A 17,042-nucleotide genomic window follows, 5' to 3' on the forward strand; every position below is an offset into this window, starting at 1 on the left:
CACATAATATATGTATATATATATATATATATATATATTCACACATATACATATATATACTACTATATCTAAGGTGATAACTTTGTCTGAAAAACTACTAAAAAATAGTTCAGCATGATCTCTAAGCAAACTACAATATTTATGGTGTGCTTCCAATGCTTTTTATTTTATGTCTGTGTGTGTATAAATAAACGTGTTGTTTATCAGTAAGTGCTGGTGTTCCAGTGATGCATTGAGGATCAAAGAGCAGAACTCCCTCCGTTTATTGATTTTCTGATGGAAATAAAAATACATTCTCAGGAAAAACAACACGAGATGAGCTAGCGCCCACTCGGCGGCACATGAGAAATGATGTAATTTCCTGTACGGCTCCTTCATAGCCGTTTACAAAATCTAAATGTGGCCAAACACTCACAAAGCAACAATGTTAGCAATTAATAACACATGCACAAACAAACAGCAGCATATGAAACACTTTATGTACAATTTCGTATTAAAAGTGTTGGATTTATTATAATGGATAACCTTTATTTACTTTCATTAGACTACTAAACAACAAGTGACGATTAATTTCTCTCCCCGAAAGAGCGAGTCGGAGCCATAAAGCAAAAGGAACGGCCTAATTGAGTTCATTTTAATTTGGGTACGATCGGGAGACATTACTCCAGCGATTAATCAGGCCGACAGCACTCACCTCCAGAAGAAGGCCTAATTTGCAGCTAATTACAAAACTGATTTTCACTGCAAGATCAATACCAAAATGAATTGGAAATGACTCGCAATCACAAAGGCCGTCAAAGAGGGTATTAAAAAGGAGGGGAAAAAGACGAAGGAAACACGGAAAGCCTTTGAAGGAAAAAATGGGCGAACGGAATGCTCTAGAAAAATCAGTTTTAATTTAAAGCAATATTAATCAGACTATTTTCTCCTTTCATAGACCACTTTTCTTTTTTTGTGTCCTTCGCTATCCCTAAACCAGACCACCTTTCTATTTTTGTCTCTCTCTCTCTATATCGGGCTATTATTTAATGGCTCTGTTCCCAACCTAGTGAGCTGCCTTGCTGTCTACTGCCTGCTTAGGTAGCTGCCTTCTAAGGAATCATGATTACTGCAATGGAATCAGATTATTAAGAAAAGTGACTAGAATGTTCTACATGTCTGCAGCTAAGGCTGCAACTAATAAAGAAATAGCACAATTCATGTGAAATGCATGTTTTATTTTTAGTATCATTGAGATTTTTATTTTAGTTAACATTTTTGTAATTTTGTTGTTTTATAATTTTTTTTTTTTAATTTATGTTTTTTAAATATGGCTATACAGTTTTATTAGTATATATTTCATTTCAATTTTAGATTAGATTTTAATTTTAATTATAGGTTGTTGTCAATTATTATTGGTACTCAGTTATTAATAAGTTTTATTAATACGTTTTATTATTATCAATACTAAAAATAAATGCTGCTTAATATTTTTGCAGAAACTTTGCTAAATTTTTTCAGCATTTAATTAACAAAACATAAATGTCTTTACTGTCACCTTAATTAATTTAATGCATCCTTCCTGAATAAAATATTAATTTCTCTTCTTGTAAAAAAAATTAATAAAAAAAATTATATGCGATTAATCAGGCCGACAGCACTCACCTCCAGAAGAAGGCCTAATTTGCAGCTAATTACAAAACTGATTTTCACTGCAAGATCAATACCAAAATGAATTGGAAATGACTCGCAATCACAAAGGCCGTCAAAGAGGGTATTAAAAAGGAGGGGAAAAAGACGTAGGAAACACGGAAAGCCTTTGAAGGAAAAAATGGGCGAACGGAACGCTCTAGAAAAATCAGTTTTAATTTAAAGCAATATTAATCAGACTATTTTCTCCTTTCATAGACCACTTTTCTTTTTTTGTGTCCTTCGCTATCCCTAAACCAGACCACCTTTCTATTTTTGTCTCTCTCTCTCTATATCGGGCTATTATTTAATGGCTCTGTTCCCAACCTAGTGAGCTGCCTTGCTGTCTACTGCCTGCTTAGGTAGCTGCCTTCTAAGGAATCATGATTACTGCAATGGAATCAGATTATTAAGAAAAGTGACTAGAATGTTCTACATGTCTGCAGCTAAGGCTGCAACTAATAAAGAAATAGCACAATTCATGTGAAATGCATGTTTTATTTTTAGTATCATTGAGATTTTTATTTTAGTTAACATTTTTGTAATTTTGTTGTTTTATAATTTTTTTTTTTTAATTTATGTTTTTTAAATATGGCTATACAGTTTTATTAGTATATATTTCATTTCAATTTTAGATTAGATTTTAATTTTAATTATTTTAGTTTAATTAAATGAAAATGAGAAATGTTGCTTTAGTATCATTTAAAAAATATATAAAGTTTTATTTTATTTGTTAACATTTACTTCACATAACAAACATTGTTTTTATATCGTGTTACATTTTTAAATACATAACTTCACAAAAGTAAAATTAGTTTTTTTGAATCATGTTTATAGTTTCTTTCATTTATATTGCACGACACAAGTAGCGCTCCTCATGTGAAGTACTCAATTTTAACAATTACAATTTATAACAAAATTTGTTTTAACTTTTTTAATATATATTTTTGGTACTGAATAAATGGTTTATGTATGTGAGCTCAGTGAGATAAAAATATAAAAAGATATGAGCTCATCATTATTTATTTATTTTTGATTATTTATTTTTATTATCATTATTATTTATTGTATTATTTATATATTTTATATTATATAATTGTATATTTTATAGATTTTCACTGAGCTTGTCGCAATGCATTGGTATTGCCTGTCTTTAAATTTGGCCAAAAGAAAACATCTTACCTTTTGGAGCAGCTTTTGATTTCCAGAGTGTGCCCATGATGCCTAAAACACTTCCTACATAGGCAGCTGACTAGGTTTTGGAGCAAAGCCAGTGGTTTGGTTGTGTTTAGAGGCATTAAAAAGCCATTCTGGAGATGCTGAATGAGATAGGCTCTCCTCCCACACTTCTGCCAGCCATGTGCTCTTCCTTTTCACTCTCCCCTCCATCTGCATGAGAAAAGCCTGTTCTGCTCCACGGCCTCCACCGAAAAGAGCGGAACATCAGGCAGGGCCACTGCAAACAGTTGTAGCCCACAATTAGAGTTTATCTGTGATAGAGACAGACATGGCTGGGGTCAGGGGCCTCCCCGTGACACACACACACACACACTTACTCTGGACAGACATTCTCAACATGCAGACACCAGAAGTCTCATCTCATTAAATAACAAAAGAGTTAAAAAAAGAAAAAATCCCCCCCATCTGCTGACACGGTCTGAGGAGCATGTCTGTAATGGAAGGGGCTTGTGAAAATCATAAATCTTATCAATGTCATTTCCGAAGCGGGGCCTTGCAACTATAAGTGATTCAGCAAAGGCTAAAACAGCCCTTCAGAAATTATCTTATCTATAAAATGAGCTGAACTAATCAAAGCCTTCATTTAAATTCATAACAACAACAACAACATGTCATAATTTTTACTTTCTAGAAAAACTAGAAGGGGTTTTGCCAATAGGAAACACAACCGCCTCAAATGATGGCTTGTTGTAGTGAAGTGATTTTGTTTTATAAGACAAAGAGGATGCTAACAAATATTTCAGGGTGTTGTAAGGATTATCATTAACAAAAACTATTAAAACCATAACTTTAGCTGGAATATATCAAATATAAATATTAGATAAAAAAAAAAAAACTAAAAAATTAAAAACTGATGATTGAAATAAGTTTGAGAAAAAGCAGTAAAATTACTAACTGAAAATAATAATAAAAAAATACAAATACAAAATAATAATACAAAATCTAATAAAATGATAAAAGCACAACAAAAAAAAAGAAAAACTAAAAGTTAAGTGAAACTAATACTTAAAATAAATAAATAAATATTAAACTTAAGTAAAATGTATAAATAAAATTAATAAATAAAAAATTCCTAAAAATTAAGTGAAAACGAAAACTGAACATATAATAATATGTATAAATATATATATACATATAAATATATATAAATATATATTACATTTAAATGAAAGTTAAAAATATAAAAATAAATGCTAATTCTAAATATTAATAGTATATAAATAATACTGAAGTAACAGGTACTGAGACCAAGTACCAAGTACTGAGATCAACCTTAAGGCTTTGATATTCTTGTCTGTAGATATGGTTCAAGTATCTCTCTCAATGTAAATCTGTGGGATTTTAATATATATGTGACCCTGGACCAGAAAACCAGTCATAAGGGTCAATTTTTTTAAATTACATTATCATTATTATTATTATTATATATATTATACATCATGAAATAAGCTTTCCATTGATGTATGGTTTGTTAGGATAGGACAATATTTGGCCGAGAAATAGAAATCAGAGAAATCTGGAATCTGAGGGTGCAAAAAAATCTAAATATTGAGAAAATCGCCTTTAAAATTGTCCAAATGAAGTTCTACAATGTTTTTTTTTGGCTATTGCTAAAAAATATACCTAAGTGACTTAAGACTGGTTTTGTGGTCCAGGGTCACATATATTTGTATATGGTCAGGAAATGAACAATTGGCTTAAAGTATGAGAAAATAGTAATAGTAATAACATATGTAGATAAATAAAAAAACTAAAATTAAAAATGCAAGAAAGAAGAACATTGTGAGGGGGGAAAAGGCATGAAGCATAAAATAAGTGAGTGTTGGTTTGATTTGAAAGAGGAAAGGACAATAAATGACAGAGGAACTGAAGTCTGTCTGGTACATAGAGTGTTGAGCAATGCTGATGTGATCTTGATGTTGCTCTGGTCTGCAGGCGACTGAATACAGCCTCCCTGCATTAAACGCAGGCCTGGATGAAGTCAAACCCAGTTTATCCTCCGGCACGACCTCTGACCTGGGCGTCAGCCTGTCACAGAGCTACCCTGTAGGTAAGATCACATGATCAGTCCCATTCATGACCATTCACCCCCTCACATTCAGCTCTAATAGCTAATTAGTTATGAAGAATACAAATGCTCAAACTGTGGCCTTGTGCAGTTATAATAATCAAGCATTGTGTCAGTTCTGGCAGGTCACATTAGTCAAGCTCGCATCAGCTGGCTCTCAGCTGATCCATGTCTACCCATAGGGATGAGACACCTATCACAGCACTATATATAAGGGCCTTCGGTATTATCACCAGCATTCGCGTTGCTCAATGGAGGCTAATTACCCTCCTCCATCCCCAGCTCCTCCTCTCGTCAGTCAGGATTCGATCTTCTGAATTAGATTAATTTCTAAAATGTTACATTAAATTAATGAACTTTTATGATATCTGCAATACATTTATGTTGGTTTTGTTCTGTTTACCCTGGGGGGTTATCGCTGCTCTCCCTTCTCTCATACATGCTAGGCTGCATGGATGTGCAGGGAGTTCTTGCCCAGAACAGAACCATACTGCCAATCCAAACTGTAGGCTAATTGTCAGTCATCTTTGACGATAGTGGTCCTGTCAGAAATGCATTGAATATACTTTTTAACTCTTGAAATTAAAACTGGACATAAAGTCAGTCATGTTCCCTTTCAGTAGGTCACTATGAGTCACGTCGTGACCGACGAATTGGGATCTCACTTAGAGAGACCAATCCACTTCGAGTGTAAACTAAACGAGCCAATGCACATTGGCATGCGATAATTGCATCCAACTGCCGCTGATCACAGCGTGAGCATAAAAAGGCAACCGGTGCAACGCATACCAGCTTTTCGCTTCGGAGCCGAGCGACAACATCTTTCTGCTCCTACCAAACTGCTTCATGTGTGAAGAGTCTAGCGCACTCTAGGGAGCTTCTTGTGTTGGCGGACTGCGCTTCAGCGGTGGTCGTTCCTGTGTCGAGTGGGTTGCGCACTTCAAGCTGCACTACCCCCGTCATGCTGCAAGCGGCCATTTCCCCTGTGCGTCTCAGCACCTAAAAGAGCATTTCCCTGAAAGAGCCTATTTCTCTCAAAGAGCTTACATGGGTGCGTCTTTGTACTGCGGACCAGGCTCCGTTTCCTCCAGGGGGGTCGGAACGCCATTGCCTCTGCCGCGATCTAGTGTTCGTCCTGGCGACAGCCAGGCAAGGACTACTTCGGGCAGTAGCACGGGCGGTCTGAGAGTTACAGTGGTGGCAAACCCCTCAGGGAACCAACCCTCGGGGGTCATCGCTCCTCTAGCGCTTCGCAACCAGTTGAGCCGCCAAAGGAACGTGCTGGGCCCTCTTCAAAGAGTGTACCAGCGGTATCCTTTGGTGCTCCTCCCGATGACCGGATGTCGATCACTGCATCGGAGGGAGAGCTCTCTGGAGAGGAAGATTCGGCTGCGTTGCTGCCCTCCAGGACAGTGGCAAGGCCTGAATCGGATCCGGAGATGTAGGTTATGCTTTCACGAGCCGCCGAGAGGGTAGGGCTCGAGTGGAAACCTCCACCGCGTCCCGAGCCCTCGAGGTTGGACGATTGGTTTCCTGCACACATTTTCGGTCGACGATTCCGGGCCGGCTGACTCCTAGGTAATTATGAGGCCCCGGCCCGGCTATGTGCCTAAGGTTCCTACTAGCCCCTTCAGGGATCAGGTAGTAAACCTGCAAGCGCTGCCCCCGGAGGAGGCAGACCCAGCCATAGCTTTGCTTTGTCCCGTCCGAGCCTTGAGATGTTACGTAGACCGGACACAAAGCTTTAGGACCTCAGACCAGCTCTTTGTCTGTTACGGAGGCCAGCAGAAGGGGAAAGCCGTCTCTAAGTAGAGGATGGCCCACTGGAGTGTGGATGCCATCACCCTGGCTTATCAGGCACAGGGTGTGCCCTGCCCGCTCAGGTTGCGAGCTCACTCTACTAGAAGTGTTGCATCCACCTGGGCGCTGGCTCATGGCGCCTCGCTGACAGATATTTGTAGAGCTGCCGGCTGGGCGACCCCCAACACGTTCGTTAGATTCTATAGCCTTGGTGTGGAGAGAACATGTGTTCTCTGCTCAAACGGGTAGAGGCACTGAGAGACCCCGGTTAGTGTCCATTTGCTAAAATTGCTCCAGAGTGTCCGTACTGTAGGCCCTGTTGAGCTCCTCCCCAGACGTGGCAGAGTGTCTGGCGCCAGGCTCTCACTCGATGAATCATTGAGAACCGGTAGAGGGCTGGGTTCCATATGTAGAGACCTAAATGGATCCCATATGTGTAAAGTATACGGTATAGCCTCAGAGCCCGTGTTTCCCTGGCAGACTTCTATCATTTCCAAGAGGGTTACAATCACCTCTAATCTTCCATATGCACCTAAATGGATGTCATATGTGTAACTGCTTCCGAAACGTCCTTCGGGAAGGATGGGGCTTCCGCAACATTCCTGTTCCAAGTGGAACGGGTACGTTTTCCCAGTGTTATCCAATCTTACACCAAAAAGGGGCGCAGGCGGCTCACACAGGACACTGGAAGGGGCAGCACCCATGGCACTTTGGTAGGGATCCCAATTCGTCGGTAACGACGTGACTCATAGTTACCGACTGAAAGGGAACGTCTCGGTTACGAATGTAACCCTCGTTCCCTGAAGGAGGAAACGGAGACGTCACGTCCCGTCGCCACGGCTGCTGTACCACCGCTGAGCGGCCGGGTCACCGGCTCGGCTCCTCAGTGAAAACCTGGTATGCGTTGCACTGGCTGCCTTTTTATGCTCACGCTGTGATCAGCGGCAGCTGGATGCAATTACCACATGCCAACATGCATTGGCTCGTTTAGTTTACACTCGAAGTGGATTGGTCTCTCTAAGCGAGATCCCAATTCGTCGGTCACGACGTGACGTCTCCATTCCCTTCAGGGAACGAAGGTTACATACGTAACCGAGACGTTTTATCTACATACATGAATTAGATCTGCAGTTTTAAAACTCTCATGTGTAGTGATATTGGTCTTATAACGAACGTAATGAAACCAGCTTCAGACTAACGAGCTGTTGCACAGAGGACGTTGGTTCCTTAACTGCTCTATCACAGCACTGAGCTTCAAAATGATATCAAATATTAACATTTACATAAACAAATTCATCATTTGCTCATGGCAGACAGGGAACGTGGGGTATTTGTTTCTCTGTCTCTCTCTCGCTCGATCGCTCTTGTTAATAATAAATGATGGGATGGTTAATTAAAACGTAGTGTGCTTGTTTTGCCATTTATTAAAGTGAAATGTGTGAAGTTTACTGACAGTTTTACGATCGTCTTCAGGTCAAAGATAAATATACACTGCTTTTATTAAAATTCACATAATTACGCTAAAGCCATTACAGCCATCGCTGTGTGTGTTTGGCTGATGACAGAGAGAGAGAGAGAGAGAGAGAGAGAGAGAATGTGGGTTTGTAGTTGGCAGACTGATTATCTGTTCATGGTAGTTTCACGTCACAATCAGATTTGTGTGTTGTTTATATTAATCAGGTATGAATGTAATAATCAGGTTAATGTGCCATCATTTACTCACCTTCATGAGCCCCAAACTCAGTCCACTTTCTTTCTTTTGTGGAACACAAAAGGAGATGTTATGAAGAATATATATGAAAATGAATGCTGTCAAGTAAAAAAAAATAAAGACAAAACCACCTTTAAAATAGTCCATATGACATACAATGCATAAGTTTTGTATTTGGGATTTAGAACGACCTCAGGATGAGTAAAAATTTTTTTTTCGTAGTACTAAATGTGAATGTATTCCAGTTTAAACATGCATGATAAACTTACCAAATAGAAATCCAGAATTAAAACAAAAATATTTAAATGATTTCCATTGCTTAGGCTGAGATCCAGTGTTTAGATGAATGGTTTCCTTAACAGAAAAGAAACACAGATTACACTCACCCTCCATGTTTTCCAACCCCAATTAAAATGCCCACAGTTATTGATCTTGTTGATTTTATGCAAGGGAATTTGCATAATCTATTAAAAATGAATGATTCATGAAGCAGCCGGTGCCAGAGGAGATGAGGGTTTTTGGTGAACTGTGAATACCTCACAGATACACATCTTTTATGTTCGCAGCTTGTCCTATTAAAAATACACTTCCTGCAAAAAAATAAAAAAAATAAAAATGTATATATATATATATATATATATATCAAATAAAATAACCTGCTACAAAATCTATGCTTTGATACAAAATATAATTGTTTATCTTTATATAAAACCCTTACTGCCTGTGAAAAATGTAGATAAATTATACAAATATGTAATATTATATAAAAAAATTATTATATATTTATAGGATTTGTAATTATTACATGTATAGTAAAAATTATATTATAAAATTTAGTAAAATATTTAGTAAAAATATATAATTATTGTCCACTTAAACAGCTTTAACACTGGTCTACTGCTTCTGCTGAACTTTGTCCAGTTATAATGAAAATGCTACTGGGAAATGCAATGAATTTGTTACCTTAAAAGAAGCAGTAGTTTCTCTCTCTTTCTCTCGCTCTTCCTGACAAACTGGCTATCCGTGTCCGCACCTGAGGGCACCACGCTCCTAGTCACACAAATTAATGCTTATTCCATCTTCACAAAAAGCAAACTAACCTTTGAGCACACATTTGATAACAAACGACTTTCACCGTGCATCCAGGGAATTAGGGCAATCTGGCTCTCCAAACATCCTTTGCTTAGTTGTAATTAATTAGGGTGCCGTGTTTTTTGGCTGGTGATAAATTGCTGCATCCTGAATGTAGAAAATAGAGGTCAAACGTTTCCCATAGCCTTGTTGTTGGAACATTAAGGTGTCCCTGTCATGGCAAATTTAATACAGCGATGTTGAAGCAAGTGTTCGCACTCAAACCTTTCGACTTTTTCAGATAATACTAAGGTCACCCTGATTTTTAGCAAAGAGGTTTAGAAAATTCAATAGGCGTTATGTGTTTGTTGCCTGTAGACAGATTACTGAATCTAGCCATGCCATTTCTCAGTATTTCGTAAATCAGAAACATACTCAAGTATTCAATCAAGTGCACTCGAAAGAGAAAATGAACTGTAGGAGAAGATATTTCACATTAATTTGTGGTTAATTAATTTGAATGTTACATTAAAAATGGACACTAACAAGCTGTCCATTTCAAATTTCTGAATTTGCTGAAAATTTAACACTACAACAGCAATGGATGCTCTGCAGTAAATGGGTGCCATCAGAATGAGAGTCCAAACAGCTGATAAAAACATCACAATAATCCACAAGTAATCCACATCACTCCAGTCCATCAGTTAACATCTTGAGAAGACAAAAGCTGAAACAGATCCATTATTAAGATGTTTTTAACTTCAAGCAGTTGCTTCTAAAATCCACAATCCATAGTATTGATTTCTCCAGTGAAAAGTTGTCTAGTCTGAATCAGGAGAGAAATCTGCACAGATCAAATGCCGTTTACAAGCCAAAATAGCTCTAAAGAAATATGTGGGTGGATTTTGATGTGAGAGACAACAGCAGATGGACTTTTTCTCTGAAGGAAGCGTTATTATGGATTATTGACTCATATTTTAGCTGAAGCAATGGTTTGAAGTAAAAAACATCTTAATGATGGATTTGTTTCTTACAAACACACAGCTTTTGCCTTCTCGAGATGTTAACCGATGGACTGGAGTGGTGTGGATTATTGTGATGTTTTTATCAGCTGTTTGGACTCTCATTCTGACGGCACCCATTCACTGCAGAGCATCCATTGGTGAGCAAGAGACGTAATGCTACATTTCTCCAAATTTAATGAAGAAACAAACTCATTTACATCTTGGATGGCTTGATGGCTTTTCTTTGGTGAACTATTCCCTTAATGGTTTGTAATATTTGGTTTAAATAAACAAATTAAAAAGTATGATGCTTTTGTCAGATTTTTGTCTTGTTCAAGTGCATTTTTAGCTGCTTTTTTTTTTTCTACTCATTGGCAAACCGTCCTGGTCCACTCAGGATTACACTCGCTGAGCTTTGATGGACACTGTCCTGCTCATTAGAATTGAACCGGTGGCCAAGTTTCCCCCAGCGTCCCCAGTAAACCCTCCACATCTCCCCCAGCCCCCCTTTCCCGAACAAAAACATTAGTCTGTGAGGGGTGTCAGGCCTCAGCGCTCGGCTGGGTCGAGGCTTCACGGCGTTGGGTAGGACAGCCAAGCGTCAGCCCCAATTATTGCTCTGAATGTGGAGCTTCTTAGTGCTAAGAAAGAAGAGACATTGACTGTTTAGCGGAGGCCGGTATGGGCCGGTCGGTTTGACCCTGCTTACATCTATTCTCTGTTCTGACCTCAAAAGGACAAGAATAAATCCTTTGATACACAGTGGTTCTGCAAATGTAGCTGCTGTGTTTCTGTCTCAAAAACAGATTCTGTACTATTTCAATAATTGAAATCATTATTTCAACAACAGCACTCTTAAAAATAAAGGAACCAGAATGAGTTTGTTTTGCATTGATGCCATAGAAGAACCATTTTAGGTTCCACCTTTCAGTGAACAGTTCTTAAAAGAACAATTATGTGTTTCTTACATTTTAACAATCTAAAGACCCTTTTTCCATCATAAAGGACCATTTGTTCAATGGAACGGTTCCATGGATGTTCTCTCTATTTGTAAGAGTGAAGTTCAAAATTAATTTGCAATCTATTGAGAATCAGCTGAATGAATTATTGTTTATGGATGGAACAGAGAGTGAGTGTTGGTGTGATTTATGTGTGCAGGTCGGGATATGGCCAACACAACCTTACCTGGATATCCACCTCACATCCCTCCCACCGGACAGGGCAGCTACCCAACATCCACACTGGCTGGAATGGTTCCTGGTGAGTATCTCGAGACAGAAAACGGTGTTTGCAATTTCAATGAAATTTAAAATTACCATTTTTTAAAGTAATACAGCTACGCAAGACATTATTTTCCACCAAAATAAAATTATTTTATTTTAAAGGCACAGTATAAAAACAATGCACTGGAGTTTATATTTATCATCAAAAAAAAGTTAGTCATTAAGATTTTTTTTTTTATAAATACCTAAAAAAAAAAACGTCATTTTTCCAAACATTTTCCTATCTGCCATTTATCTTACAAAAATAGAGAACCCACCCCAAACTGATACTATTTTATTTATTATTTTAGTAATTAATACGTTTATTCAGCAAGGACACATTAAATTGATCAAATGTGACAGTAAAGACATTTATAAATGTTACAAAAGATTTCTATTTTGCTCTTTTGAACTTTCTATTCATCAAAGAATCCTGCAAAAAAATGAATCACAGTATCCTCACAAAAATGTAAGCACATTTCTTGATGTTTCCTGAGCAGCAAATCAGCATGTTAGAATAATTTCTGAAGGATCATGTGGCACTGAAGACTGGAGTAATGATGCTGAAAAATCAGCTTTGATAAATTACATTTTAACATATATTCAAATAGAAAACACTTTTTTATAATTGTAATAATATTTCACAATATTACTATTTTTACTGTATTTTTGATTAAATAAATGCAGCCTTGGTGGGCAGAAAAGGTGCCTTTCAAAAATGTAAAAAAATGTGTAGCTGTCTAAACACATTAAACTGGAATACAATACAAAGTATTTTAACATTAAGAAATGACACATTCACCGCCCCCCCCCAAAAAAAATCAAATACAATTTTTTTTCATAATTTACTCGCCTTCCACTTGTTTTAAATCTGTATGAGTTTCTTTCTTCTGCCGAACACAAAGGAAGATATTCTGAAGAATGTTGGTAATCAAACAGTTGCTGGTAGCCATTGACTACAATAGTATTTTTCCGTACTATGGAAGTCAATGGCTAACTTCTCTAAACTGATGAAAGCTTAAATAATAAAATATTAGACTGGCTTACATTTATGAAGTGACCAGACACTGATACCAATCTGACTCAATAAAAGAAGTCTCGTAGTGTTTACAGCAGCCTGCAGACATTCACAGAAGCAGCATTTCACCGGTGTGTGTGAATGCAGGAAGCATTTAACTATAGACCATCAAACCGCAATTGACTAAAAATTAACTGGTCCAACAGATTTCCAGACGAAAGGCATTTTGTGATCACTGAGCTCAAACTAATTCGTAAAATGTAGTTCGATCTTGCATTATTTTTAGCCGCTCCAGGTAATAAGAGCAGCAAAGAAACTTTGGAGAAGGAAGCAGCACAGTAGTGCAGTCAGTCAGCAGGACACAGTGGGTTTTAGAAATCAGACATTACAAATCTCTGTTTTGACATTTTTCTAAAATGTTTGAAATGTGAATCACATTTTCAGCAACTGTGATGTCAAATGGATGGTGCATTATTTTAACATGCATGTCTGTGTCCCATTTCAGGGAGCGAATTTTCAGGGAATCCCTACAGCCATCCACAGTACACAACCTACAATGAAGCCTGGAGATTCAGCAACCCAGCAATACTGAGTGAGCGTCTGCCTCTTACAGAAATGTACCATAGTTTCTGTCAAAATATTATATTTGTTACAAACAATAAGTAAATAAAATGAAAAAGCAATAAATATTTAAAAAATAAATTTAATTTTAAAATATTACTTTAATATATATAATTTAAAAATTAAATAAATGAATACATACAATTCAAAATGCAAACAAACAAATAAATAAATAATAGAAAGCTGTAAATTGTAGTCACTGTAACTGGTTAACTGTCTGTTGAGAGCCAGAAATTAATGAACAGTCCCTTAAGATTTCAAAGAAATTAATGCTAGATAATAATTCGTTAGCAGTCCCATTTACAGATTTTTCTGATTTTAGTGGTCCAAAACAATAGAATCTGCTACAGCTTTTCTCATTTGTGACTTTTTCTAGTGTTCTGCATTGAATCTTTACCAATAATCATTATGTAATTAATGTAAATGCAGTAACAGTGAACATTTTAGTGCACATGCTAAATGTTGTAAGCATCCAAATATTAACTGAAATGACATGACATATATTTGTGTTTTCTGTAAACAACATGATAAAACTATTGAAATTGTGTTCAAATATTATCCCAGTCATTTGCATAATCAGTTCAACTTAAATGGTTTGTAATGCATCTTGGGTGAAGTTTATTACATGTACAAATTTCCAAAATTGGTATCATTGTCATCGGTGGAATTTGCATTAATTATTGTGAAAGCAAAATAACAATATCATATAATAATATGATACTTAAAACAAATATGCATTTAATATATTAATATGCAGCCATTGTCGTGGTATATTGAAATGGTACATTCCTTTCTTATTAACTTTCAGGTTCCCACTATTATTATAGTGCATCCCGAGGCTCCGCGCCCCCAACTGCTGCCACTGCCTATGACCGCCACTAGTTACCACGGAAACCAAATTAGGCGGCACACCCATGGACTCGGACTTCATATTCTGCCAGTGTGAGCAGTGCAGCTGATTGGACATCATGCGGTCACATGATGAAGAACAGGCCAATCAGGAACAAAAACATCCCAACGAGTCCCAACGGGCTCGACGATATGGAAGCCCGTTTATATTACTATAAACTCGCAATTCTGACTTTTTTCTCTGAATTGCGAATTCATATCTTGCAATTCTGACTTTATAACACAATTGTGAGTTATAAAGGCAAAATTGAGAGTTATAAAGTCAGAATTGCGAGATATAAACTCCCAATTGCGAGTTATAAAGTCAAAATCGCAAGTTATAAAGTCGGAATTGCGAGATATAAAATCGCAATTCTGAGTTTTTTTCTCGCAATTGCAAATTTATATCACACAAGTCAGAATTGTGAGATAAAAAGTCGCAATTACCTTGTTTTATTTTTTTATTTAGTGGCGGAAACGGGCTTCCATAGGACGAGGAAAAACCGATAAACGAACAATAAATGTATATCTCAAAGACTGAGGGTAAATATGATTTTAAAAACGGAATTAACATCTGCTTTTTTTAAATACTTTTATATTTTGTCCTCTCATTAATATTATTCATTGGTATTCATACTTAAAGTGCTTCTAGCATGTATATATGTATTGGTTTGTTTGGATAGACACTGAAATGAATCACATCAACGGTTGGACTTATTTTTTTTTATGAAAATTGTTAATATGTAAAAGCATTTTCATTTCAGATTGTACTTTTCAATGTCTATCCAAATGTACAAAAATGTCTAGACTTTATTTATGAATACCTATATTATATAAACGAACACATCTGGACAAGGAAAACCGTTCCAACGCATGGTTGTAGATTCTCTGGACTGCGCGATAAACGAGCAGCAAAACTCAAAACTTGACTCTCCACTCATCGCACAGTAAACTATTACTCAATACAGCATGTACTCAAACTCGGCATGGAAATACAAAGCAAACAGGCCTTCTCCATGCTCTCAACGCCAGCAGAAGATCTCTAGCACACTTCTGTGAGAAACAATCAGATACCAACAAGAAAGAGATGAAACCGGGCAAGAAACAGAGAAACTGTCAACCCTGGTCCTACCGAGCCCAGATTTGATGATAAGTGAAAGATACATTTTTGTATGTTATTTATTTGTTTTTTATAATGACAAAAGTATCATGAAGAACTCTACAGTATGCATGGATTATTTTCATTCATTATGCATTTTTATGTGTTTATCATAGATCAAATTATGTCAGATTCTTAGGGGGGAATTCACTAATAATGTATGATAGATTTAGCACTTGATTTGTGCAAAACACTGCAAACACTATTTCAGCCAGATGCATAATCATAAGCCATTATGTCAAGACTGTTACTACGGATTCAGATTTTTCAAATTCAAAAATTCCAATTCAAATCTTTTTATGTAATTGACTTTAATAAAAGTTCTGACCAGGGAAAACAATAGATGGCTAACGTTTAAGACTAGTCTAAGCGGTTTATGCAACTGACCACTGGTCAGGTTTTTGTGCTGAAATACAGATTCAGATGCGGTTTAGCGAATTCACCCCTCAGTGTTATTGTTTGCACTATGGGTTGTGCTCTTTATGAGATGTCTTGAGTGAATAAACAGTGAACTTACTCTTCGGTCGGATTGGATGCTGAGTGTTTTGCTCTGAATTTTTTAAGCATTTGAGAAAACAAACATGTACTACTGATCAGATGAAGCACTTAAACCTCCAAATGTGTTTACAGAATAGTTTGCAGCTGTTCAATTAATCAACAGATGGGTTGGTCACTGGTTATCGGCTTTATGATTTACTTTTCAGAACTCTGCTTTGGGAACGTCAAGCTGTTTCAGTAACGCAAAAAAATACCTTTTGTTTGATGCTTTACAACAAGTGCAATTCTGCAGATAATTTTTCATAATCACGTACTGTACGCTCCAGTTTGAGTTCATGTTCTGACGAAACAACTTTAGTTTTCATCGAATACGTTACAGTTGAGAAAATGTACTTGTATCACATTTGCCAAAGACTTTTTGTTGATGTATATTTTTATTTACAGTCTGCTGTTGCATTGTACAAACAGTATTATAGTGAAAACATTTTCAATGTATGTACAAATCCTATGCAGAGCAAAGAAAATCTGTTGTATGCATAAACTATAAAACTACTGACATGTTCATTATTTATGTTATTTTGTGAAATAATAATTTTTTTTAATAATTTGGTGTGAAATGTCATTTCTGTACTGTAAATACATTCTGATCAAATCTGCTCTGTCTCTCTGGTTTCATCTGTAGAGAACTCAAATGACTTACAGACGCACACAGGTTGAATACAAACAGGAATACTCGAATATATACATAATACATCTAACAGCTTCTAAATCAAAGCAACACATTGTCTTATTTATTTATTTTTATTTTGAACACTTTACTTTCTGGACTTACCAAACTTTACTGCCACTATAGTCTAGAGACTGCAGATATTCAGCACAATTACTGCCAAACAGAAATTACTTCTCACAAAGAAACACGTCAATCGGCTGGATGTAACTCTTCTTGTACTGTTATGTATAGAAGGAATTTCTTTAATGTATTTATTAAAATTATTATTAAAAGCAAAACTTACATAGAAATAAAAATGTGGATTG

The 17,042-nt window shown here is 36.6% G+C and overlaps 1 protein-coding gene across 3 annotated transcripts in view; it reads left to right on the forward strand.

Moving 5' to 3' along the window:
• The window catches only part of LOC107667719 (paired box protein Pax-2a-like), a 36,544-nt gene extending 22,067 nt beyond the window's left edge, over nucleotides 1-14,477 (forward strand). The window contains exons 7-10 of one of the 3 annotated variants that reach the window (XM_016459458.1): nucleotides 4,843-4,957; nucleotides 11,720-11,821; nucleotides 13,347-13,433; nucleotides 14,290-14,477. In XM_016459458.1, coding sequence (XP_016314944.1) covers nucleotides 4,843-4,957; nucleotides 11,720-11,821; nucleotides 13,347-13,433; nucleotides 14,290-14,408 — 423 coding nt within the window. In that variant the 3' untranslated portion in view covers nucleotides 14,409-14,477. Of the gene's footprint in view, nucleotides 1-4,842; nucleotides 4,958-11,719; nucleotides 11,822-13,346; nucleotides 13,434-14,270 lie in introns of all 3 variants that reach the window. The other 2 variants (XM_016459447.1, XM_016459451.1) reach the window with 2 other exon arrangements.
• Nucleotides 14,478-17,042: the final 2,565 nt, after the last annotated feature.

Source organism: Sinocyclocheilus anshuiensis, unplaced genomic scaffold (genome assembly GCF_001515605.1).
Source record: "Sinocyclocheilus anshuiensis isolate Anshui unplaced genomic scaffold, SAMN03320099.WGS_v1.1 scaffold493, whole genome shotgun sequence".
In the NCBI taxonomy this organism is placed as follows: domain Eukaryota; kingdom Metazoa; phylum Chordata; class Actinopteri; order Cypriniformes; family Cyprinidae; genus Sinocyclocheilus; species Sinocyclocheilus anshuiensis.